Genomic DNA, 27,046 nt, shown 5'->3' with positions numbered 1-27,046 from the left:
AGAGGATAACAACCTGCCCCAATCAGGTGCTGCAGACACAGGTACTTGGCGCACATCCGTGTCAATAGTTATAACCAGGACAGGTCTTCAGCCTTTGAATGTTAAAGGTATTGTCTCATCACTAGGATATGCCCTCAATGTCAGATAGGTGCGGGTCCCAGAGTGGCCACCCTCCGGTCATGACCATCTTTTGAACTCCCATAGTGATGAATGGAGAGCACAAGGTGTCTGCGCGGTGCTCTCTTCCCTTTATTTTGGAGGCCAGGTTCTGGAGAAAGGAGCAAGTCCTGGAGGCGAGACCCCCTACGGATATCCTACCCATCAGCAATTAATGTCCGAGATGAGCAATCCCCTTTAAGAAGGACACAAACAAATATGTCACATGTGAATTTATACTTAGCGACTCTGTGGTCCGGCATATCCGAGCAGGAGATTCCCTCTAGGACCTCCATTTACTGCGGCTGGAGAGACATCAAGTTTTTTAAGGCTTCTGTATATATTTATTCTGGGGGACATCCCCTTCTATACGGCTGTATGTTGGCACCAGTGTGGAGCTGCCATAGCAGGTGACAGGCGGTAAAGGCCTCAGCGTGGCAGTATAAAGACTGGCTGCAGCGTCTGGTGACAGAGTAAACACGGGAGTCTTTGTAGTCGTCCTCTGCGCTGCTCTCACTCCCATCACACCGGGTAGTTTAATGACATTTATGTGAGGTGACCTCAAATGAACCACACACTGCAATTTCTGCACTGATTGAGCAACCATAAAGCATGTAAAAGAAGAGCTAAACACCATCTAGTGTAAAAGAGCCTATATAGCAGGCATCCTCAAACTGCGGCCCTACAACTCCCACAATGCCTGCTGTAGGCGGATTACCTGTAGGCTGTTTCGAGCATCTGGGAGTTGTAGTTTTGCAACAGCTGGAGGGCTGCAGTTTGAGGATGCCTGCTATATAGGAATACCAGACCCAAAACTCATAAACAACGTGATAATAGATAATGGATGCCTCAACTTACAGGAAATATTTATGTTTTTCTGTACCGCCATACATTATCCTATCAGTATAAATTTACGGGAAATCCAGAAAAAAAAAAAAACACCTAATGTGGCACCAGTACAGCTCACCAAGCTTTCCCTCAGTCCTGAATGGCATTCTTCCATAGTAATAAAGTAAAAAGGTGGATGAAACTCCTGTATAACGGGGGCAGGTTTGGCATGCTGGGCTTTAGGAAAGCAAATAGGACTTCATTAGTCGTCACCCAGCTTTCCCAGAGTCCTGAATATCAAATCGGAAGAGTTATGCAATGGGCACGGTAGGACACTAGCAAGGTGGTGTGCAAACAATGCCGAGTCCTGAAGGCAGCCGGTATAAAAGAAGAAGACAGAAGCTATGTTCACACAGTGCTTGGCATCCATCGGCTGGTAAATGTTGACAATGTTATTTTGCAGTGGTGGCCCATGGGCGTCACATGCAAACTTCCGCCATCTAGTTGTATGCACACCAGACAAAACCTGGACTGTCACAGTCATTATCATGTGGACCTAGTGGAAAACGTCATCCAAGATACACCGCCACATTACCGATACATATACACACTTCTAGGCGTTGTACACGTCAAGGCTTTGTGGTGGTGACGGCGGTGGGTCACCGTACTTTCTGTTTACACACACACACGGCTCAGTCTGTAGCCCTCATCTCTGAGCTCCTGACAGTTCATAAACTCTTATTTAAAGGGGTTATCCAGTATTTAATATTGATGAGCTATCCTCAGGACACCCACCGATTAGCGGTTAGAAGAGGCCGGCGTTCTGTGAGTGCCGCACACTCTTCCTAGGCCATGTGACATCACCGTACATGGGCCACGTGGCCTAGTTGCCGCTCAGCCTGCTATCTGCTATACTATGTAGTGGGAGCTGGCTGCACGATCCGGTGAGTACGGCGGCTTCTTGAAACTGATGATCGGCGGGGGTGCCCCGCCGATCTGGAATTGATGACCTATCGTAGGTCATCATTTTCCATTCCTTTAAACATATTCCTATCAGTTTGATAAGAACTGGCCTATATTCAGTGTGTAGGAGCCATTAGAAGTGCAGAGATAAGGGCTACAAAGCGGTCTTTGACAGGACTCAGTGTCAATAGATAGCCGGCTACTCTGCAAATACACAAAAACCTGACCGATGTACAGAGAAAACTTCTTCAAGTTTTTAATAAATACCAACTGAAAAATATATTTTTAGCCCCAAAAGGAGTAGAGTGCAAGATTGAAATAAAAATAAAATAAAAAATTGCTCCATAAGGATCCCTTACCTTTAAAAATCAGTATTATGTAATCATGGGCGTTACGGGCTATATAGCACTGCATACTGAGCACGGGGCTATAGATTACACACACGGGAACTACACGTGTCCGGTCTTCACACTCACACAGCACATTATAGCAATGCCATTTACACAACCAAACCTCTGCTATATCAGTTCGGGGTGTACAATAGCCCACTCCATCATTAAGTGTCTGGTTATAACACGCATGATGTGTTATTAGAGTGCAGGACGCTGACTCGAGCCCCCTCTTATGTAGAAAGGAGGGCTGCTACCGGAGAGGATCCACTTCCTCCAACAACACACAGATAGCCCACTGATTTCTATGGGTGCCAATTAACAGCGGCTGCCGCGCTCTCCCGCCGATGAACCAAGCTGCTGTTTACTGATCACTCAGGCTGGTACCTCTGCTGGAAGTCCGACTGGCACAGCGATGGGCAGACGTCCCATCCACAGTCAACGTCTGCGAGGCATCTGTCCATCTGTGTCCAGCTTCAATCAACCGCACACAGAATGAAAAACAATTTTAAGACAGGCGACCGTATGGGAGATGTTTACTCGTAAAAACAGAAAGTATCGCTCAATAGTCATTAAAGGAAATTAGGAAAAACATTGGTGCCCACCTATTAAAAAAAAATAAAGCAAAACTTTGGTCGCTCAGCCAAGTTCATATAGTGGAGACTGAGCTGCAATACCAGACAGACTAGAGACAAATGGGGCGCTGTTTCCTGGAACATGGCAGACAGTCCTATTTATATGGTTTTCCCAATTAATTTGTGCCGACTTAAAGGGGGTTGTTCAGCCATTAACAATGATGATCTATCATCAGGATAGTTCATCAATATCAGCGGTCGTCCGACACCCGGCAGCCCTGCCAATCAGCTGTGAGACGGGAAATCGGCGCTTCATGCAAGTGGTGGAGCATCATTACAAGTACTCCCTCCATTCACTTGAGCGAGTACCGTCATTACACTGCAATCCTGAGACGAAGCGCAGTCTAAGGCCTCTTGCACACGAACGTTTTCTTCTTCCGTTTAGTTTTTTTGCGTTCCGTATACGGAACCATTAATTTCATAGATTCGCAAAAAAAGACAGAAGGTACTCCGAATGCCTTCCGTTTCCGTATTTCCGTTCAAAGATAGAACATGTCCTATTATTGTCCGCATAACGGACAAGGATAGGACTGTTCTATCAGGGGCCAGCTGTTCCGTTCCGCAAAAAACTGAATGCACACGGGCATCATCCGTATTTTTTGCAGATCCGTTTTTTGCAGACCGCAAAATACTGAAAAGGCCATACAGTCGTGTGCAAGAGGCCTAAGGCCTCATGCATTCCCTTTTATTTGCCGATAGAATGTGGACTACAATGCGGATGCCAAATGGACGTCATCCGTATTTTTTGTGGATGTGGAACAGATATGGTCGTGTGAATGTAGCCTAAGGAGGAGGATGAAGTTGGGAGCGCCAAGTCCTCGTCAAACAGCTGATCAGCGGGGGTGCCGGTCCCCGACCAATCAGACAGACACTGAGGACCTTTTCTGACGATGGGTCATTAATATTAACAGCTGACAACCCCTTTAAACAGGTTGTCCCACAAAAAAAGAAGATTCTAGTTTTCAAACCAGCACCCGGATCTGAATCCTTTTGTAATTGCATGTAATTAAAAATGTATTATAGTCACTGAATTATTCACTGTACTCTATATGTATAGCGCCACCTGCTGTTTGCCATTTTTCTAAATTCTCTGTCACTGCAGTTGACATACATGCTCAGTTCCAGTCTTCAACTACCACCAGCTGCAGCAGAAAGGACATGCCCCTGAGAGTGCATCCCCTGAGATGCCAGCATGCAATAAATCTAGCAGAGTATTTGCAGCAATGAATGGGGAGATCTCTGGATCCATGTGAGGTACAGGGCGATTTGTCTGCAACTTGCTGTAGCGCGACAATTCTAGAGGTATAATTTGGCTGTAAAACACAAAACCAAAAATGCTGAAAAGTTGCAGGCGGACAAAACTTGCATTGTGGTCTATAACGGTAAAGTTGTGAGCGAGTTGAGACCCGTGACTAAAAATCCAACTTTTACATTGCAACTGGTCACAATACATTGCCGCGTAGCTCTCATGAACACGGCCATAAGCGTTTTGCAGTCGCAAATCATGGATCCTGGCCAAGTGTATGCCGCCATTTATTTTTAAACTTCTGTGGAAATGTCCTACCCTTGTGGCCACAAAACAGACAAGAACAGGAGATGTTCTATTTTTTTTTTTGCGGCAGAACGGACATGCGGATGCAGATACCGCACAGTGTGCTGTCCGCATCTTTTACGGCCCCATTGAAATGAATGGGTCTGCATTCTATCTGCAAAAAATACGGATCAGATGTGGACATGAAACTACAGCTGTGTAAATGAGCCCTTATTGTGAAATCTGCAGCAGGAAAAGTCTGCGGCGTCCTCGTCTCCTAAACATTCAGCTATTTCTCAGGGTTTGTTTCTTAGAAAGCAAAACCAATATGGCCACAGCGACAGAGGGCGTTCTCCATCCTTTCTACAGTTCTGAATGTCAAGTCTGCTTTGATATTCAGGGCTCTAGGAAAGCTGGGTGCCTATAATATCAGTAATGCAAACCCAGCATTCTCATTGAAAAATGAAACTCTATATTTCAAAATTAATTAATTAATAACAGATGTCCAACATAGTATATAAAGCATACTAAAGTAGAAGTAGAAGTACCAGAAAAATAGTATATTAAAAAAACCACACATTATTGGGTAGTTTTAGGGGAAAAGCATGTGACTGAACCCAAACAGACAATATACCATGTAAAATAATAGTAGACAGCAATTAGTAAAACATAACAAAAAAATAAAATAAAAAATAAAAATAAAACAAATAATAAACAAATCATACACACACACACACACACACACACACACACAGGTATATAAAATGTTACACACACAAGCCATCCTTCATATACCCACCTTGCTACCAATATCTTCCTTCCTGGCCCCAGGCTTGTGTCTCCTCAGCTTTATGGAAGGTGAGCGGAGCAGATTTTTCAGGCGACTGGTAATGGTGCTTCCAGCTTCTACTGTAGCCATAATTTTGGGTCTAAAAATAAGTTAAAAAATATAACGTGCACTTTCCTTCCAGGCACCAGACAATCAGTCCCACTGCATTGTCACATCGTGCAGACGGTTCAGGCACAGGGCCGCTGTGCCCGTCAGCATGTGCTGCTGATGCCAGTGTGACTCCCCATATTGCTGGCTTTTGTTACCAGGAGGAGGATGGGCAGGGTGGAGGGAATCGCTGTCAGATCCTTCTCACAGGCAACCTGAAATAAGAGAGAGAGCAGAAGGCGTTAGAAGGGCTGAGCGGGGAATGTATGGCGGTGCAGGGCTGGCAGTGTACTGTGCACTCGCACGAACCATGGGAGGCCGAGCTTCACAGCAACAATTCTAGTCTGTAAATGAATGCAGTATATACCCGCAGACAAGTCTACAATGCAGTCATGTGCTGGGCACACCACAAAGCAGCAAGTGAACTAATACCGTAACCCACTCTTTAAAGGGGAAGTCCACCTAAAATACTCTACACATAGAGACGCTCACCCAACTTCACCATGACCCTGAATGGCAAGGCTGCCTAGGTATTAAGAGGACCTTTCATGGTTTTGTATTTTTTAGTTTTTTTTATCAGATAAATTTTTATTGGTTTTGTACAAAATAAACATTTCATCACGTTACAAAATTCCTTGCATCCTGTATTATATTCAACATAGTGCAAAGAGGATAAAGACAGAATACTCTCAATCAACCTCTCTCACCTCCCCCAAAGTTAGGCCGAATGCACGCGGCCGTGAGCGGTCCGTGGTATCCCGGCCTGGATTCCTGCTGACAGCAGGAGCGCACGGAGTCATTGGTTGCTATAACGCCGTGCGCTTCATGCCGCCGCTGCACTACAGTAATACACTCGTATGATCTATACCAGTGTATTACTGTAGTGCAGCGGCGGCATGAAGCGCACAGCGTTATAGCAACCAATGACTCCGTGCGCTCCTGCTGTCTGCAGGAATCCAGGCCGGGATACCACGGACCGCTCACGGCCGCGTGCATTCGGCCTTAGCCCGAGAAAATCCTTAGGCTATTCTGCAGTCAGCCAAGGGCTGCAGACACCCGGTCTATCCAAGGGCCCCAGATATTGTCAAATTTTGAAAGACAGTTACGTTTCATATATACTCCCCTCTCCAACCTTATAATCGTATTCATTCTTGCAATGAATTCAGTAATGTTCGGGGGAAGCGGCTGTATCCACTTAGCAGCAAGAGTTTTGCGTGCCTGATACAGTTGGGATTAATAGAATCCTGTAAGAGTCGGCTGTAAATTGTCCGCATCCAACATACCAAGTAGATACAATCTGGGATCTAGTCTATAATTAGCACTGTATATTTTATTGATTAAGTTGGCCATCCCCGTCCAATATCCCTGCAGGGCATGGTTTTGTATTAATTGAGATAAATACCTTTACTTGCGGGGTACCACTGATGCTGATGCTGCCACCCTGCCTGATTTTGTTTAAAATACCGCTCCTGTGCCCCCCTGTATTTTTTGCGCTCCGTATGCCAATACTGAGAATCGGTACAGGGAGGAGGAGGAGACGCCAGGGTTTCTCAATGGGCGTCGTCTCCTCCCTGGCTTTGCCGCGATCCAATCACAGCGGAGAGCGTCACAGCCAGGGAGAAGGAGACGCCCATTGAGAAACCCTGGCGTCTCCTCCTCCTCCCTGTACCGATTCTCAGTATTAGCATACTGAGCGGGAAAACTACAGGGGGCTACAGGAGCGGTATTTAAAAAAAAATAAAAAATTATCAGGCAGGGTGGCAGCATCAGCGGTACCCCGCAAATAAAGGCATTTATCTCAATTAATATAAAACCACGAAAGGTCCTCTTTAAAAAGGGGTATTCCGATAATTTCAGGTTGTCACATCCTTTCTACAGGAGAGGGTATAACTATTAGATTAGTGGGGGTCCTACTGTAGGGAGCCCCACAACCACTCGAAAGGCGGCCCTGTACCCCACAGGCACCCCAAACTTAAAGCTAACCTGTCATCGAGATATTCCATATTTACTATACGCATTACCTTACGGTACAGCTTCTCTGTTTTGTGCTTTTCATTTCAGAGAGTCCACTTAATTCTGCGCTCTCGTCATATGATAATGAGCACTTTCAAGTCAAGAAGGCTGGCTCTCACATCCACCGAGTCATGGTCGCTGTGCCCAAACCCTGCCCCTTGATTGCCATTTCAGAGCTGTGACAACATCATCCCCTCTCCGTATCGCCAACAGGGCACTTGCACGGTAAAGCTGGGTGTATAGCTCCTCTGCACATGCGCCAGACAAAACGGATAATGCACCCCGGGTCCTCTCTTCGTCCTGGATGAGCGCAAACCATCCAGGCGAGCACCGTCCCCTTGTCTGGCACTAGAGCCAGAAGCAGTACACCTAGTTTCACAGGCGCCCTGGAGGAAAAAAAAAAAGAGTGCGGCTGCACGAGATGTGCACGAGATATGGAGAGGCGAGGGGATGATGTTGCCACAGCTCTTAAAATATCAATCAAGGGTCAGAAGGCAGGACCTGGGCGCAGCGGCCATGACTCCGAGGATGCGGGGAATAAAGTGGATTTCCTCACAAAAACGAGAACAGCAGCACCGTTGGGGACAACATGCTGGAAATAAGGTAACGCACATAGTTAAATGAGGAGTATCTGGATGGTGGGTTCCCCTTAATGGGCCGGGCATGGGCACTGCTGCTCTGTTCATCTCTATCGGAGCGATAATAGCCAAGCACTGTATTCCGCTATCTCCAGCAGCCCCATAGAGTTGAATGGAGCGATTCAGGCTACTTTCACACTGGTGTTTTGGCTTTCCGTTTGCGAGATCCGTTCAGGGCTCTCACAGGCGGTCCAGAACGGATCAGTTTAGCCCTAATGCATTCTGAATGGAAAAGGATTCGCTCAGAATGCGTCAGTCTGGCTCCGTTCAGTCTCCATTCCGCTCTGGAGGCGGACACCAAAATGTTGCCTGCAGCGTTTTTCTGTCCACCTGACGAAGCGGAGCCAAACGGATCCGTCCTGACACAATGTAAGTCAATGGGGACGGATCCGTTTTCACTGACACAATAGAAAATGGATCCGTCCTCCATTGACTTTCAATGGTGTTCAAGACGGATCTGTCATGGCTATGGTAAAGATAACACAAACGGATCTGTTCACGATGGATGCAGACGGTTGTATTATTGTAACGGAAGCGTTTTTGCAGATCCATGACGGATCCTCAAAAAAACGCTAGTGTGAAAGTAGCCTAAGTCTCAGCGGTATCTCCAGAGCAGGAGGTTGGCGCCTGTACTGCGCAGCGCTGTCCATTGTGTACAGCGCCGGATACTGCACTGCTGCTCCAATACACTTCTGTTCTGTACAGTTCTGGCACCAAGTCACTGGTGTGAGGGGTGTCAGACCCCCCTGATCAGAATAGGCCATGACTTGTAAAGTGTTGAACAACCCGTTAAAGGTTCCCGTTTGCGGAACAGACGGATCGCGGACCCCGCAATCTGCATGCAGCTGGCCCATGGTCGGTGCCGGTGCATTGCGGACCACAATATGCGGTCCGCCGCACGGACACGGCCATCACACATTTGTGTGAAAGAGGCCTAGAAGTACTATAGTAACCTGAGAGACCTGCACGGCTGAAACGGATCCCCTCCGTGTATCATCCGACACGAGAAACCTGACCTCGGACATCCCTGATAACAAGGCGGCCGTCTCCGCCGTCACTTGCCGAGGGTCCTGGTAAGTCATGAATATTAAGAGGATCATTCACCCTCCTCTTTGTTCTCTGACACGTGAGTATTGATAGGACACAATGCGGCAGCCTGTGCATTCCCCATGACCCTGTGTACATACCGTCCAGGCAATGCGTGTGTACACAGCACTGTACAAACACTACGTACCGCTATATAGTGTGTTCTGCATTAACCCTATATAAACTGCGCCGACCTATAAAAGCTACTGGAGCATAGGAGGAAGATACACAACTTCTACAAGACAACGCGTTTCAAATTAAGCCATCAGACTGGTCTCTTCTCAAGCATCGACTTTTACTTTCAGGCGTGACGAATGCGTTCCTACTGGGTATAAGCGCTGCATGCCGAGACCCATCAGGGACCGCGAAATTCAGTTCCACATAGCGAGCTGATCGCTACCGTGCTAATGGCAGTCACCTGTCCCAGGGTATGATGGAAGTAGGGCTAGGTTCACACCATGTTTTTCATCCTGTTGGGCTTTTTTTTTTTGAGGAGGAGGAGGAGGAGGGGGGGGTTTCAAACCAGCACCCGGATCTGAATACTTTTGTAATTGCATGTAATTGAACATTTAGTATAGCCGCTGAGCTATTCACTGTACTCTATCTGTATGGCGCCACCTGCTGTTTGCTCTTTTCTAATTTCTCTGTCCTGCTCACTGAGGTGGACGCACATGCTCAGTTTCCTCCAGTGGAAAGGACACGCCCCCTGAGCCGCCAGCTTGGAATAAATCTAGCAGAGCAATTGGAGCAATGAATGGGGAGATCTCTGGATCCATGTGAGGTACAGGGCTGGTTCTAAGTGTGTTAAAAAGAGAGTGATGGGAAAATTAACCATTAAAGGGGTATTTCCACTATCAATATTTATCATCTGTCTCCACTGATACAACTGTCTTCATGGCTGCAGTGAGGAGGTGGAGGTAAGGTGCGGCCTCTCCATTCAGAGCCTAAGGACTAACAAAGATAGCGGAGCATAGTGCTGGGCTATCTTCCCCCGGCCCACTGCCCTATTCAGGGCCTCCCTTTCCAGAGATCATGTGACTGGACCCTTATTACCGACCCTGTGGATTGTAGGAATACCTCTTCAAAAAGGCATCTGTCAGCAGTTTTGTCCCTATGACACTGGCTGACCTGTTACATGTGCACTTGGCAGCTGAAGACATCCGTGTTGGTCCCATGTTCATATGTGCCCGCATTGCTGAGAAAAATGATGTTTTAATATATGCAAATGAGCCTCTAGGAGCAACGGGGGCGTTGCCCTTACACCTAGAGGCTCCGCCTTCACTGCAACTGCCACGAAATCTGAAGTCATGGCCGGGTATGATGACGTTTCCACTGCCTCGCCCTGTCAAAGTGGAGAGTGCAGAGAGAACAGAGCCTCTAGGTGTAACGGTAACGCCCCCGTTGCTCCTAGAGGCTAATTTGCATATATTATTTTTTTAAAAATTCTCAGCACTGCGGGCACATATGAACATGGTGCCAGCACAGATGCCTTCAGCTGCCGAGTGCCACATGTAACAGGTCAGCCAGTGTCATAGGTACAAAACTGCTGACAGATGCCTTTTTAAAGGAGGTATTCCTACAATCCACAGACGTGATCTCTAGAAATGGGGGAACAGGATCCAGAAGGATCCTGCTTTTTGAACAATAGCAGTAAATGGCGACAGGATGAAACAGAACAGCATCCTGTCGCATCGAAGCTTTAAAGGTATCTTGTTTTCTCTTCCCCCCCCCCCCCCCAATCTCTACAGAACTGAAGACATATTTGCATTGTCTTTCCCTATGTAAACGTACAACCGCTATCCCCTGTGGTAAACACATAACTGACTGTGAGCACCAGGGCTTATATTGGGCACTTGGTGAACGCCGTTACTGTTCTGTTATATTCATTATTATATTATTTCATTTATTACAATCACAGTTATTAAAGTGGTACCCCCCCCCACACCGATCACCCTCTCCCCCACATCTACTGTGGCAGGGAGGACTCGCTCCAGTCACAGCCTATCACACTTCTAGTAAGGGCACAGGGTGGTCTCAGTGGCCGGACCCCCACAGACTGGACGTGCCGTGATACAGACTGTCACCAGGCAGGGCCACAGAAAAGTCGGGTCATGACCCCCTGTAATAGGCACCTGGTAGGTTATAATAACTCAGACAATTAATATTCTGGACAATTCCCCACCGGCGACTCCTTTCTGATGGGCCACCGGCTAATATTACTGAATTCTGCCTATAGAAGCCAATGGTCCAGCCATGTAATGCAGAACTACGCCATGTCACTGTGGGGGGCGCTCTACCCTCAGAGGAGGCCAATGCCTTTAATAACTTAAAGGGGCCACGTCCAGAATAATCTCGGCCATGTACAGGAGGGGAGGTGAAAACAATAACTGTCAGGCAGAAGTCGCGAGTGTAACCGCAGCCTGAGGTAAAAGTCTGCTGTCACCCTCCACATTAAACGCACACAGTTAGAAGGTGAACAATACATTCCAGCGCACGGTAATAACGCAGCGTACACAAGAGCCGCTATTCACACACACTTCACCCCAGCCCGCCTCGGTACCGCACACGTCCCGCTCCCCGTGCCCGCACACACTTACCTCCTGCTGCTCGGTGCCTGTGTCCAGCCGCCGCTGCCTGAGCGCTGATTGATTCCTCTCCTCAGGCTGCAGTCAGGGAGGAGGGAGCTGGAGACTACGGAAGCCGGCCGGGGCCAAGCGTGGATTTATGTGTGCGCCGATATGAGCAGGCAGACGGAGACACAATGGGGAGAGAAATCCTCCCTGACAGGGTGTGCGCCTGTGCGGGGGGCTCAGTCCGTGCGGTTCTCATGCGTTTGGAAATATTTGGAGCTACTTACTATCAGTTCATGCCACACAACGTTTGTGCGGGGGGCTCAGTCCGTGCGGTTCTCATGCGTTTGGAAATACACGCCTCAGGCATTGAGTTCTCAGTCCGTGCGGTTCTTATGCGTTTGGAAATATTTGGAGCCTTCCAACATGACAGCTGAATGCCACACCTTGCCCCCATAAGAGAAGAGGCTTTATTCAGACGTGTGATGTAAAACGCATCCGTGTTCCGTCTGCTAAAAACACGGTTTTATAAGACCTCATGCACACGGCCGTTTTTAAGTGTTTTGCGGTGCGTGTACAATCCGCCCAAAAAAAAAATATACTGAATCGGACACGGACACAGAATGTGGTCGTGTGCACAAGACCTAATGGGACGGCGTCCGTGTCCTGTACGTTTTTTTTGTAGACGAGTCTAGTGCAAAAAGCAGAAAGAAAAAGACATGAGCGCTGGCTCACTGACTATAAGAGCTCGTTCACACTTCAGTGGACCACAGACGTGTTCTGTCCGTGTTCTCCGTGGACAGCACACGTACCCATTGACTTTTAATGGGTTTGTTCACACATCAGGGGTTGGCGGTGGCTCAGGCCACGTTCACAGTAGCGTTGCTGGATTCTGGCCGGCAGTTCCGTCTCCGGCAATCTGTTTGCAAACGGATACCATTTGTAGACGGATCCGTCTCACAAATGTATTGCAATACCGGATCCGTCTCTCCGTTGTCATCCGGAAAAACGGATCCGGTATTTATCTTTTTCAAATTTTTAAAGTTCTGTGCATGCGCAGACCGGAAAACCGGATCCGTTTTTCCAGAACTCTAAGGCCTATTGCACACGGACGTTTTTTTTTCCCGTTTACTGGACGTTTTTTGCGTTCCGTATACGGTCCGTATACGGAACCATTCATTTCAATGGGTCCGCAAAAAAAACGTATGCATTCCGTTTCCGTATTTCCGTTTTTTCCGTTCCGTTTTAACATAGAACATGTCCTATTATTGCCCGCAAATCACAGTCCGTGGCTCCATTCAAGTCAATGGGTCCGCAAAAAAACGGAACACATACGGAAATGCATCCGTATGTCTTCCGTTTCCGTTCCGTTTTTTGCTGAATCATCTATTGAAAATGTTATGCCCAGCCCAATTTTATCTATGTAATTACTGTATACTGTATATGCCATACGGAAAAACGGAACAGAAACGGAAACACAACGGAAACAAAAAACGGAACAACGGATCCGTGAAAAACGGATCGCAAAACACTGAAAAAGCCATACGGTCGTGTGCAATAGGCCTAAGGGTCCATTCACACATCCGTGTGTGTTTTGCATGCTGCGGTATTTTCTCCGTCCAAAAACCGTACAGTGACTGAACTGAAGACATCCTGATGCGTCCTGAACGGATTGCTCTCCACTCAGAATGCATTATTATAAGGCCTCATGCACACGACCGTGTTTTTTCACTGTCAGTGATTTGGCTTCAGTTGTGTTTCCTTGTGTCTTCCTTTTTTTTTGTCTGATGGGGAAAAAAAGGAAGGTTAATGAAAAGTGTCATTTTATTGCACCAAGGTCTTGTAGAAAAAAAACGGACGCGGACACGGATGACATACCAGTTGTGCATCCGTTTTTTTTTTTGACGGACCCATTGACTTGAATGGGTCCGTCCTCCGTTTTCCACTGACAAGAATAGGACAGGTTATATTTTTTTGACGGACTGGAATCACGGATGCGGAGAAAAAACGGAGGACTATCAGTTTTTTTTCACAGCTCCATAGAAATGAATGGGACCTCCGCTAAACTGTGAAAAATGACGTAACGGACGCGGATGCACACAACGGTCGTGTGCATGAGGCCTAAGCTGGTATAAAAAGGTGCAAAAAGTGGGTGCCCCCATAACTGCTACCCCCATACGTGCTAGGTCCAGAGTCTCTTAAAGGGGTATTCCAGTTGTGTCCACAGCATAGGGGATAACTACAAGATAACTGGGGGTCCTACCACTGGGGATTCCACTGATCACAAGAACGGGGACCCCCCAAAATGAATGGAGCGGCAGACCTCTATGGGAGTTCCGGAAATAGCTGCCCCCTCTACTCTGCTCTCTCCAGAACTCTCCCGTAGAGAGTAGCAGCACTGCGAATGCTCAACCTGCCGATCAATTTATTTTGGGGGTCACTGCCCTTGTGATCAGTGGGGGCCCCAGCAGTAGGACCCCCACGCAGGGATAACTTGTCAGGTCCAGAGACTCCCAGCTATGTGGTAAAAGCAGAGCCCTTGCTCCAGTGGTGTAGAGTGGTGGCCATCCTGCTAGCCCCCCTGCTGATCCGGCAGGCTGCATGCAGAACTCTACTGGACCCCATTATAGTCAATGGAGCCGCCGGGCATTCCGGTCCGGTCCAGAGATCTCGGCAGGGCGTTCTCTGGAGCTCTTATTGCATATGTGAAACTAGCCTAACCTGCTCCCCGCCGCTCCTGCCTCCATCTTCCAGTCCCCGCACTGTTTTCATCTGGTACTGCATGGACATGGTCACATGCTCCACTGAAGCCAATGACTGGCTTCAGCAGTGATATAGCCACAAGCAGCACGTCACTGCTGAAGCCAGTCATTTCCAGTAGCAGCAAAGTGGATGACATTTTCCAAATCTCATCCACAGACTACAGAAAAAAAACCTGCAAGGACATATATATATTTTGAAATTCGTTCACGCTTTGTTTACTGGTAAAAGGTGAATTGCGTTATGGATTACCACGGACCATAACGCAATTCTATGACGGAATGCATAACGGAATGTCTTTAGAGGCATTCCGTTATTCATTCCGTCATAATAGAAGTCTATGGGCTGCAAAACAGATCCTTCCCATTTCCGTTATGCAGGGGAGTCCTCTCCGGACGGATCCGTTATGCAAGCCATAGACTTCTATTATGACGGAATGCCTCTAAAGGCATTCCGTTATAGAATTGTGTTATGGTCCGTGGTAACGGAATCCATAACGCAATTCACCTTTTACCAGTAAACGAAGTGTGAACCAATTTCCAAATATGAAATTCGCTCATCTCTAGATATGACTTTCTTATTTGGTAAAACAGGGATAGCCCTTTTAGAAGTGGCAGGGGCAAGTATTTATTTGCTACGGAGGAAATCTATCTATTGCGATGAGGAGGCACGGATCGGAAGCCCACGGAAGCGCTTTGTAGGATTTCGGGTCCGTGCCTCCGCACCACAAAAGATAAGACATGTCCTATCTTTTGTCATATTTTGCGGATCGTGGACGCATTCAAGTCAATGGTCTTAGTAAATGACCCCCACTGCGTTATGTCTAGTGCAGGGCTGGAGGGATTCATTCTGATTGCCACATTTGGAGTCTGAAAGGAATTTTCCCCCTAATACGGGGTAGTGCCAACCATCTCATAGGGGGTTTTTCCTTCCTCTGGATCAACACAGTAGGATTATAGGTTGGATTGTATTCTTTCAACCTCATCAGCTATGTAATGAATGAATTACTAGCAGTTTGCAGTGAAGGTCCAGATGGGTGTTACCTGTTGAGGTGTGTCCCTATACAGTCAGACACTGGCAGTACTGATTGGATAATGTCAGACTGTGCAGGAACATCCCCCACCCAACTAGTAACAGCCATCTGGACCTTCATCACAAACTGCTAGCAATTTATTCTTAAAGGAGTTGACCGCTTTATTTATATTGATGACCTATGGTCAGGATAGGTCATCAATATCACATCAGCACCCCCCGCCGATCAGCTGTTCGTACGCGCGCTGTGATCAGGTGTAATTACACCTAAGCCGTCCCATTCACTTCTATAGGACGCCTCTGTAGTATAAACCTGAATAGGAAGGAGCCGTCCCATAGTAGTGAATGGATGGCGAGCAGGTAAGCAAGAAAGGGGAAGGCAGTGCTCATACGAGCGTTGCTTTCTCTTCAAACAGCTGATCAGTGGGAGTGCCGGGTGCCGGACCCCCGCTGATATGATATTGATTACCTATCCTCATAGGTCATCAATATAAAAAAAAAAAGTGGACAAGCCCTTTAACGGCACAACACAGTCATAGGAATAGAAGCAGAATAGTCATAACAAGGGGTTAGGAAAGGTGACAGCTCCTCTTTAAAACCAAAAAGGTGGAAAAGGGCAGAACAGAACTGGAGTCGGACTGGGGTTCCTTGGCCCACCAGGAAAAAAAAATACGTCTCGGGGCCCAACCCCCATATCATCAATACAATCTAATAGGGTCCGATTCAAAGAGATAGACCCTAGTGGTCATTTATTGTCTCCAGAGGCGGCTCCAAATGGGCTTTTTTTCTGGACTTTTGGGGCCCACTGTGGTGTAAGCGCCTGGGCCCACCGGAGGATCCTCTGGTGGGCCAGTCCAACAAAGGGTGCATTCACAGGACCATAAGTGTTTTGCGGTCCGCAAATGACGAATACCAGCCGTGTGCGTTCCACATTTTGCGGACCACACATGGCCGGCCCTATGATAGAAATGCCTATTCTTGTCCGCGGACAACAATAGGACTTGCTCTATATTTTTTGTGGGGTCGCGGAAAGGAACTATGGATGCGGACAGCACACGGTGTGCTGTCCACATCTTTTGCGGCCCTGATGAAATGGATGGGTCCGCACCCGTGTGCAAAATTGCGGAAACAGATGCAGACCCAGAATTACGGTCGTGTGAGGGGACCCAAAGAGTGGAGAGTGAGGCACACTGCAACCCCCAGCCTTGTAAAGACCTTTATAGTACAGTATTACCGGTCTATTTGCCCAGCTTCACCATAGCGTATGGGTTTATGGTGCCAGGTGGTGTTATTTGGGTAGATTGGGTGGAAGAAGAAGTACGTACAGATCACAGCTCTTCTCCGTGGCCATAAATCGCACACCTGTGCTTCATCTTGTGGGACCACCCATCAGAATATTGCCCTCTAGGATGGTTAGCAGCCGCTGTGATGCCTTGTCGAGAGGGGGTCTACTCCTGTCTGCAGAAATCCCAAAAGAGACACAAGGATAGTGCCATATCAACACAACGGCTCTATATTCCGACCAGGAATTGGAAAAGAACACTTTGGACTCTCCCTTTGTGCAATTGGGTGTGCTGTGGGGTGACCAGGTACAAGGAGAAGCCTTCTTCTCTGTATATGCCCCCTGATAATTCATATCATCCCGTCTTCATTATGACATATCATCGCCGTCCTCTGGTGGTCCGGTACTACGGCTGCTGACTGTTTACAAACTGTATATTGGAAGTGACCGCTGCAGCCAAGCATTTTACTGCAGCAGTTTGCAAAAAAGCATCGCCAGCAGGACTGGGCCAGCACCGCAGAAAACGGCGTATACCATAATTAGTTTAAGCAGTTGTAGGTTTCGTCCAAGATTTTTAATTATCTTGGATAACCCCTTTAATACAAAGCACACTGCCCTTTTATTATGTTTTTGGAGTGGAGGAGAAAAGGACCAGGAACAAACACATGCAGACGTCATGCACATGTCACCCTTGGCCAGATTCTGACCCAGGACCCCAGTGACATAAGGCATGGCATAGGATTGTGAGATTCTGATTGCAGGGTTCTGACCACTGAGGCCTCTGGCGACCACCAGAATGGGGGTCGCATGTTCCCTCATCTGAATGAAGCAGTGGTCGTGCATGTCCACTACCTTCAATTCTAGAGGACTGCAGGACATAGCCAAGTACAGCACTCGTCCATCTCCGTCAGTCCTCTTTAACCTCTTCAGATCCCTAAAGATTATAATTTAAGCCATAAATAGCTTAAAGGGAACCTGTCACATTGACCGCTTCCTGGACTTCAAAGCCCAGAATGAGCAGGAATTTTTTTACTGAATCTTCTACCACAAAATGATATATCAATATGCTCAGCTCCTCCTGCTCTATAACATGCTGCCTGTAGTTTACATAGCATTTTAATGGGGACAGCTTCTCTTTAACCACCTCCGGACCGCCTAACGCAGGATCGCGTTCCGGAGGTGGCAGCCCTGCGCACAGTCACGCATATACGCGTCATCTCGCGAGACGCGAGACTTCCTGTGAACGCGCGCACACAGGCGCGCACGCTCACAGGAACGGAAGGTAAGAGAGTTGATCTCCAGCCTGCCAGCGGCGATCGTTCGCTGGCAGGCTGGAGATGTGTTTTTTTTAACCCCTAACAGGTATATTAGACGCTGTTTTGATAACAGCGTCTAATATACCTGCTACCTGGTCCTCTGGTGGTCCCCTTTGTTTGGATCGACCACCAGAGGACACAGGTAGCTCAGTAAAGTAGCACCAAGCACCACTACACTACACTACACCCCCCCCCGTCACTTATTAACCCCTTATTAGCCCCTGATCACCCCTAATCACCCCTGATCACCCCATATAGACTCCCTGATCACCCCCCTGTCATTGATTACCCCCCTGTCATTGATCAACCCCCTGTAAAGCTCCATTCAGACGTCCGCATGATTTTTACGGATCCACTGATAGATGGATCGGATCCGCAAAACGCATCCGGACGTCTGAATGAAGCCTTACAGGGGCGTGATCAATGACTGTGGTGATCACCCCATATAGACTCCCTGATCACCCCCCTGTCATTGATTACCCCCCTGTCATTGATTACCCCCCTGTAAAGCTCCATTCAGACGTCCGCATGATTTTTACGGATCCACTGATAGATGGATCGGATCCGCAAAACGCATCCGGACGTCTGAATGAAGCCTTACAGGGGCATGATCAATGACTGTGGTGATCACCCAATATAGACTCCCTGATCACCCCCCTGTAAAGCTCCATTCAGATGTCCGCATGATTTTTACGGATGCACTGATACATGGATCGGATCCGCAAAACGCATCCGGTCGTCTGAATGAAGCCTTACAGGGGCATGATCAATGACTGTGGTGATCACCCCCCTGTCATTGATTACCCCCCTGTAAAGCTCCATTCAGATGTCCGCATGATTTTTACGGATGCACTGATAGATGGATCGGATCCGCAAAACGCATCCGGACGTCTGAATGAAGCCTTACAGGGGCATGATCAATGACTGTGGTGATCACCCCATATAGACTCCCTGATCACCCCCCTGTCATTGATTACCCCCCTGTCATTGATTACCCCCCTGTAAAGCTCCATTCAGACGTCCGCATGATTTTTACGGATGCACTGATAGATGGATCGGATCCGCAAAACGCATCCGGACGTCTGAATGAAGCCTTACAGGGGCGTGATCAATGACTGTGGTGATCACCCCATATAGACTCCCTGATCACCCCCCTGTCATTGATTACACCCCTGTCATTGATTACCCCCCCTGTAAAGCTCCATTCAGACGTCCGCATGATTTTTACGGATGCACTGATAGATGGATCGGATCCGCAAAACGCATCCGGACGTCTGAATGAAGCCTTACAGGGGCATGATCAATGACTGTGGTGATCACCCCATATAGACTCCCTGATCACCCCCCTGTCATTGATTACCCCCCTGTCATTGATTACCCCCCTGTAAAGCTCCATTCAGATGTCCGCATGATTTTTACGGATGCACTGATAGATGGATCGGATCCGCAAAACGCATCCGGACGTCTGAATGAAGCCTTACACGGGCGTGATCAATGACTGTGGTTATCACCCCATATAGACTCCCTGATCACCCCCCTGTCGATGATCAACCCCCCTGTCATTGATCAACCCCCCTGTCATTGATCAACCCCCCTGTCATTGATCAACCCCCCTGTCATTGATCACCCCCCTGTCATTGATCACCCCCTTGTCATTGATCACCCCTCTGTAAGGCTCCATTCAGATATTTTTTTGGCCCAAGTTAGCGGAATTTTTTTTTTTTTTCTTACAAAGTCTCATATAACTTGTGTCAAAAAATAAAATCTCACATGAACTCCCCATACCCCTCACGGAATCCAAATGCGTAAAATTTTTTAGACATTTATATTCCAGACTTCTTCTCACGCTTTAGGGCCCCTAGAATGCCAGGGCAGTATAAATACCCCACATGTGACCCCATTTCGGAAAGAAGACACCCCCAGGTATTCCGTGAGGGGCATATTGAGTCCATGAAAGATTGAAATTTTTGTCCCAAGTTAGCGGAACGGGAGACTTTGTGAGAAAAAAATAAAAAATATCAATTTCCGCTAACTTGTGCCAAAAAAAAAAAATTTCTATGAACTCGCCATGCCCCTCATTGAATACCTTGGGGTGTCTTCTTTCCAAAATGGGGTCACATGTGGGGTATTTATACTGCCCTGGCATTCTAGGGGCCCCAAAGCGTGAGAAGAAGTCTGGTATCCAAATGTCTAAAAATGCCCTCCTAAAAGGAATTTGGGCACCTTTGCGCATCTAGGCTGCAAAAAAGTGTCACACATCTGGTATCGCCGTACTCAGGAGAAGTTGGGGAATGTGTTTTGGGGTGTCATTTTACATATACCCATGCTGGGTGAGAGAAATATCTTGGTCAAATGCCAACTTTGTATAAAAAAATGGGAAAAGTTGTCTTTTGCCAAGATATTTCTCTCACCCAGCATGGGTATATGTAAAATGACACCCCAAAACACATTCCCCAACGTCTCCTGAATACGGCGATACCACATGTGTGACACTTTTTTGCAGCCTAGGTGGGCAAAGGGGCCCATATTCCAAAGAGCACCTTTAGGATTTCACAGGTCATTTACCTACTTACCACACATTAGGGCCCCTGGAAAATGCCAGGGCAGTATAACTACCCCACAAGTGACCCCATTTTGGAAAGAAGACACCCCAAGGTATTCCGTGAGGGGCATGGCGAGTTCCTAGAATTTTTTATTTTTTGTCACAAGTTAGTGGAAAATGATGATTTTTTTTTTTTTTTTTTTTCATACAAAGTCTCATATTCCACTAACTTGTGACAAAAAATAAAAAGTTCCATGAACTCACTATGCCCATCAGCGAATACCTTGGGGTCTCTTCTTTCCAAAATGGGGTCACTTGTGAGGTAGTTATACTGCCCTGGCATTCTAGGGGCCCAAATGTGTGGTAAGGAGTTTGAAATCAAATTCTGTAAAAAATGACCTGTGAAATCCGAAAGGTGCTCTTTTGTATATGGGCCCCTTTGCCCACCTAGGCTGCAAAAAAGTGTCACACATCTGGTATCTCCGTAATCGGGAGAAGTTGGGGAATGTGTTTTGGGGTGTCATTTTACATATACCCATGCTGGGTGAGAGAAATATCTTGGCAAAAGACAACTTTTCCCATTTTTTTATACAAAGTTGGCATTTGACCAAGATATTTATCTCACCCAGCATGGGTATATGTAAAAAGACACCCCAAAACACATTCCTCAACTTCTCCTGAGTACGGAGATACCAGATGTGTGACACTTTTTTGCAGCCTAGGTGGGCAAAGGGGCCCACATTCCAAAGAGCACCTTTCGGATTTCACAGGTCATTTACCTACTTACCACACATTTGGGCCCCTAGAATGCCAGGGCAGTATAACTACCCCACAAGTGACCCCATTTTGGAAAGAAGAGACCCCAAGGTATTCGCTGATGGGCATAGTGAGTTCATGGAAGTTTTTATTTTTTGTCAGAAGTTTGTGGAATATGAGACTTTGTATGAAAAAAAAAAAAAAAAAAAATCATCATTTTCCACTAACTTGTGACAAAAAATAAAAAATTCTAGGAACTCGCCATGCCCCTCGCGGAATACCTTGGGGTGTCTTCTTTCCAAAATGGGGTCACTTGTGGGGTAGTTATACTGCCCTGGTATTCTAGGGGCCCAAATGTGTGGTAAGGAGTTTGAAATCAAATTCAGGAAAAAATGAGGAGTGAAATCCGAAAGGTGCTCTTTGGAATATGGGCCCCTTTGCCCACCTAGGCTGCAAAAAAGCGTCACACATCTGGTATCCCCGTACTCAGGAGAAGTTGAGGAATGTGTTTTGGGGTGTCTTTTTACATATACCCATGCTGGGTGAGATAAATATCTTGGTCAAATGACAACTTTGTATAAAAAAATGGGAAAAGTTGTCTTTTGCCAAGATATTTCTCTCACCCAGCATGGGTATATATAAAATGACACCCCAAAACACATTCCCCACCTTCTCCTGAGTACGGAGATACCAGATGTGTGACACTTTTTTGCAGCCTAGGTGGGCAAAGGGGCCCATATTCCAAAGAGCACCTTTCGGATTTCACAGGTCATTTTTTACAGAATTTGATTTCAAACTCCTTACCACACATTTGGGCCCCTAGAATGCCAGGGCAGTATAACTACCCCACAAGTGACCCCATTTTGGAAAGAAGAGACCCCAAGGTATTCGCTGATGGGCATAGTGAGTTCATAGAACTTTTTATTTTTTGTCACAAGTTAGTGGAATATGAGACTTTGTAAGAAAAAAAAAAATAAAAAAAAAAATCATCATTTTCCGCTAACTTGTGACAAAAAATAAAAAGTTCTATGAACTCACTATGCCCATCAGCGAATACCTTAGGGTGTGTACTTTCAGAAATGGGGTCATTTGTGGGGTGTTTGTACTGTCTGGGCATTGTAGAACCTCAGGAAACATGACGGGTGCTCAGAAAGTCAGAGCTGCTTCAAAAAGCGGAAATTCACATTTTTGTACCATAGTTTGTAAACGCTATAACTTTTACCCAAACCATTTTTTTTTTTACCCAAACATTTTTTTTTTATCAAAGACATGTAGAACTATAAATTTAGAGCAAAATTTCTATATGGATCTCGTTTTTTTTTGCAAAATTTTACAACTGAAAGTGAAAAATGTCATTTTTTTGCAAAAAAATCTTTAAATTTCGATTAATAACAAAAAAAGTAAAAATGTCAGCAGCAATGAAATACCACCAAATGAAAGCTCTATTAGTGAGAAGAAAAGGAGGTAAAATTCATTTGGGTGGTAAGTTGCATGACCGAGCAATAAACGGTGAAAGTAGTGTAGGTCAGAAGTGTAAAAAGTGGCCTGGTCTTTCAGGGTGTTTAAGCACTGGGGGCTGAGGTGGTTAAAGGACATCTGTCAGCAGATTTGTACCTATGACACTGGCTGACCTGTTACATGTGCACTTGGCAGCTGAAGGCATCTGTGTTGGTCCCATGTTCATATGTGTCCACATTGCTGATAAAAATGATGTTTTAATATATGCAAATGAGCCTCTAGGAGCAACGGGGGCGTTGCCATTACACCTAGAGGCTGTGCTCTCTCTGCATCTGACGCACCCTCTGCACTTTTATTGATAGGGATCACATTTACACTGCCTGGTCCTGTCAATCAAAGTGCAGAGGATGCCGCAGTTCCAGAGAGAGCAGAGCCTCTAGGTGTAATGGTAACGCCCCCGTTGCTCCTTGAGGCTCATTTGCATACATTAGAACATCATTTTTCTCAGCAATGCGGGCACATATGAACATGGGACCAACACAGATGCCTTCAGCTGCCAAGCGCACATGTAACAGGTCAGACAGTGTCATAGGGACAAATCTGCTGACAGATGCCCTTTAACCCCTTTAAGAGAAGTCTCGGGGTCACAGCACTGGTTATACTTTTAAACAAGATAGAAAACAAATAAAAAAATTGAACAGAACTGCTGACAGATGCCCTTTAAAAACGTCTCAGCTATTTAATAATGTCTCCTGCTACGTTTTTCAGGGCCTCTCTGTTGCAGTCATGACATATGTGCTCCAGTATTTACACGCTCGTAGTCATGCTCAATGGAGCAAAAACTATACAGAAACCATATACACATGCCAATGGCCTGGGGAATAGACTGCGCTGCTTCACTAATAGTAGTCAGAAGTAAAATAAAATTACTTTCCTCCCAGACATACAAATCCTGTCTAACTAATATCCATCACTAATCGTAACGTCCTGCACACACAGACCACGCTTTTCTCGGACACGAGCCTGGTGACAGACGCCATTTGTTCTAAACTGTGTTTGAATAAGCGTCTTCCGAGCGGCTCAGCCTCCTGCAGCCATGTTGTTGCTGAGTGCTGAGCCATACATTCAGGGAAGACAAGAGCGAGCCACAGCGGGCGGTCTACGGGTCACAGGGTCCTCAATGGGGTATTAGGCAGATTCCTCAATGGGTTATTGAGCAAACACAAACACAGGCCCAGAGACGAAGTGGAGACAATAAACTGGGACAAAGGAGACACGGGCCTCACACAATGGCTGCTTCCCGTGAACTGTCACATTACGGATGCTATCCATCTCGGCTGCACTAAAGATGTTTAACTCAACTTCAAGTGATGTAATAAATCTGCAGAGCTTACACTCGCACAACAAGAGGGGGCCACATGCTCAGATCAAGTGCCCTTTTCTGGTCCTTGGACTCTGGTTAGAAACTTTTATTTTTATAGAGAATAATAAAAAATAATTAAAATTACTATTGATTAAAAAGGGGTAATGTGAGTTATAGTACGGTATTGTTAGCCTTTGTTCACACTAATGTTAAAGGGCATCTGTCAGCAGTTTTGTCCCTATGACACTGGCTGACCTGTTACACTTGGCAGCTGGAGTCACCTGTGTTGGTCCCATGTTCATATGTGTCCGCATTGCTGAGAAACATGATGTTTTATTATATGCAAATGAGACTCTAGGAGCAATTAGGTCTCGTTCACTTTTCCATGTCAGTGTCACTTCCGTGAAAAATAACCCGTATGTGTTTCATCTGTGAACATGTCATTGAAGGATTCGTAGTTCTGTCCGTTTTTACCATCCGTGTATCATCCATAATTCACAGAAGTTGCTCAGCTGAAAATTCATTTCCAAAGAATCTATTTGTCTTCAGTGAAAAATGGATGCAACATGGACACCATCCGTGCTGTGTCAGTATTTTTCATGGACCCATAGACGTCATTGGGCGTGTTTGGTCCGTCAACTCCAGTGAGCGCTGCTGCCTCTTCCTGCAGCTCAGTCCCATTCAAGCACAGTCGCTGCAATGTTCGGCATTGTGCTTGGTAAGTTGTGAGGAGCCACAACGCTCACCGTCGCACCGCTGCCTCTTCAAACAGCTGATCAATGGGGGTGGTAGGGGGTTGGACCCCACTGATCAGATACTGATGGCCTATCCTGAGGATAAGTCTTCAATATTCAACTCTCTGAAAACCTCTTTCAAGGCTATGTACACCTTTGGGGGCATTCTTTTAAATTATTATTGCATTGTACTTATTTTGAGCTAAAAAAATATATTTTTTCAATTGGTCTTTATTAAAAATATGGCATCCTTTTTACTGTACTGAGCTGAGATGCTCTAGCAGCAGCCTGTGGATTTTTTTTCCCCCCGTCATCTGGGGAGCAGAAGGACTACTTATCTCTGACATTATAAACATTCATCAAAGCTCAATTCTTATCTTACTGATAAGAATGTGGCTTAAATAAGTGTTTATGACTACTGTTGATCGAACACCAAAGTGCTCAGGTGTTCAGGTGCTCGGGTCGAACACCTCGGGATGCTCGGGTGCACCCGAGCACAATGGAAGTCAATGGGAGAACCAGAGCATTAAACCAGGCACCCCCTGCTCTGAAGAGGGGAGGGTGTCTGGTTCATAGGAAAAGGTCAGAAATTGATGGAAACACCACCGAAATGGTTCGGGAACAGCATGGGGAGGATGCCTGGATGAATCTTGGACTCTCAGGGCGCTGATGGAACAATGTTGTCCAAGTAGTGCGCCACTTTTACAGACTGACACTAATACGCACAAAACTGAAGATAAAATAGATTTTAGAGGAAAAATTGTTAGGAAACATTCTTTCCGATATATTTACTTGTATATAAAGTGCTAGTGCGGCCAAAAATTACAAGGAAAAGGCACTCCGATACAACCTGTATATCAAATAAAGGAGGGCCTCCTTCACATTGTAGTACAGTTGTTCAGGTAGTGGGACTCCTACACTCATAAAACCTATGCACTAAGTGAAAGGGCTGCCCAAAATTACAAAGAACCGGCACTACAATACACCCTTTATTACACATAAATGAGGGCATCATACACCCTTGAAAAATTATGATTGATGGCCTGCTGGTGACCCTCAAAAACATTAGAAACAAGGGCCTGCTGGTGACCCTCTAAAACATTACGGGCGAGGGCCTGCAGGTGAGCTGACCCTCTAAAAGATTGTAGGTGAGGACCTGCTGGTGAGCTGACCCTCTAAAAAATTTAATGCGAGGGCCTGCAGATGAGCTGACCCCAAAAAACATTGTAGGTGAGGGCCTGCTGGTGAGCTGACCCTCTAAAACATTATATGCGAGGGACTGCAGGTGAGCTGACCCTCTAAAAGATTGTAGGTGAGGGCCTGCTGGTGAGCTGACCCTCTAAAACATTATATGCGAGGGCCTGCAGGTGAGCTAACCCTCTACAACATTAGGAGCGAAGGCAGACTAATAAGCATGTTGTCACGAACGTTCCCGTGGCAGGTACCAGAAAATCAGAGAGACTGGCAACATGTGGGTTAAATTGACAAGTTCCTTGTGGATCTTATTGTGACTGTGTTTTGGTGAATGCCACACCCCTTGCTTCAGGTGTTGCTTGTTGGTAATTTACCTTCCCCATAAGTAGCCGCTTCTCACTCTTGGAGGTGCGGTTTATAGATTTTCTTCCTGTCTTCTTACTAGCTGGTCGGTTGTACTCTGTTGTGCTTCTGGAGTTGGCAGTTTTCTACTTTAAGCTAAGACTTGCCTTTTCTTATTGTATTGTGTTTGTTATTTTCCCTGTTGTTTGTATCTGGGCCTGAGACAGAGACTTCCATTCGTCCATCTGGGGAGGAATGGGTTGTCTCTGGTCCTAACCTTATTCCAGGGCCTTATAGGGATTTAAGGGCCTAGGTATACTGCATATGAATATTCCAACCTTAAAGGTCTATTCATATTGATAGGTAGTTAGGTCCCGGATTAGGGTTGTTTAGAAGGTGACCTGTTCCTTCCTTAGGTTCCAGGCCCAGTTAATGTCCCCCTTCCCTCCTGTGTTCAGTTTCCCCCCCACTGACCGTGACACATGTTGATATGATGGAAGAGGAGGAGGACGAGAAAAGGA

The 27,046-nt window shown here is 46.5% G+C and overlaps 1 protein-coding gene across 1 annotated transcript in view; it reads right to left on the bottom strand.

Moving 5' to 3' along the window:
* Positions 1 to 11,878, bottom strand: part of MAPKBP1 (mitogen-activated protein kinase binding protein 1) — a 154,273-nt gene extending 142,395 nt beyond the window's left edge. The window contains 2 exon segments of the mRNA XM_040410984.1: positions 5,302 to 5,654; positions 11,774 to 11,878. Of these exon segments, the coding sequence (XP_040266918.1) occupies positions 5,302 to 5,421 (120 nt within the window). The 5' untranslated portion in view covers positions 5,422 to 5,654; positions 11,774 to 11,878.
* Between the last annotated feature and the right edge of the window lie 15,168 nt (positions 11,879 to 27,046).

The sequence above is a fragment of the Bufo bufo genome, chromosome 11 (assembly GCF_905171765.1).
Source record: "Bufo bufo chromosome 11, aBufBuf1.1, whole genome shotgun sequence".
NCBI lineage: Eukaryota > Metazoa > Chordata > Amphibia > Anura > Bufonidae > Bufo > Bufo bufo.
This window is presented reverse-complemented; position numbering and strand designations above follow the sequence as displayed.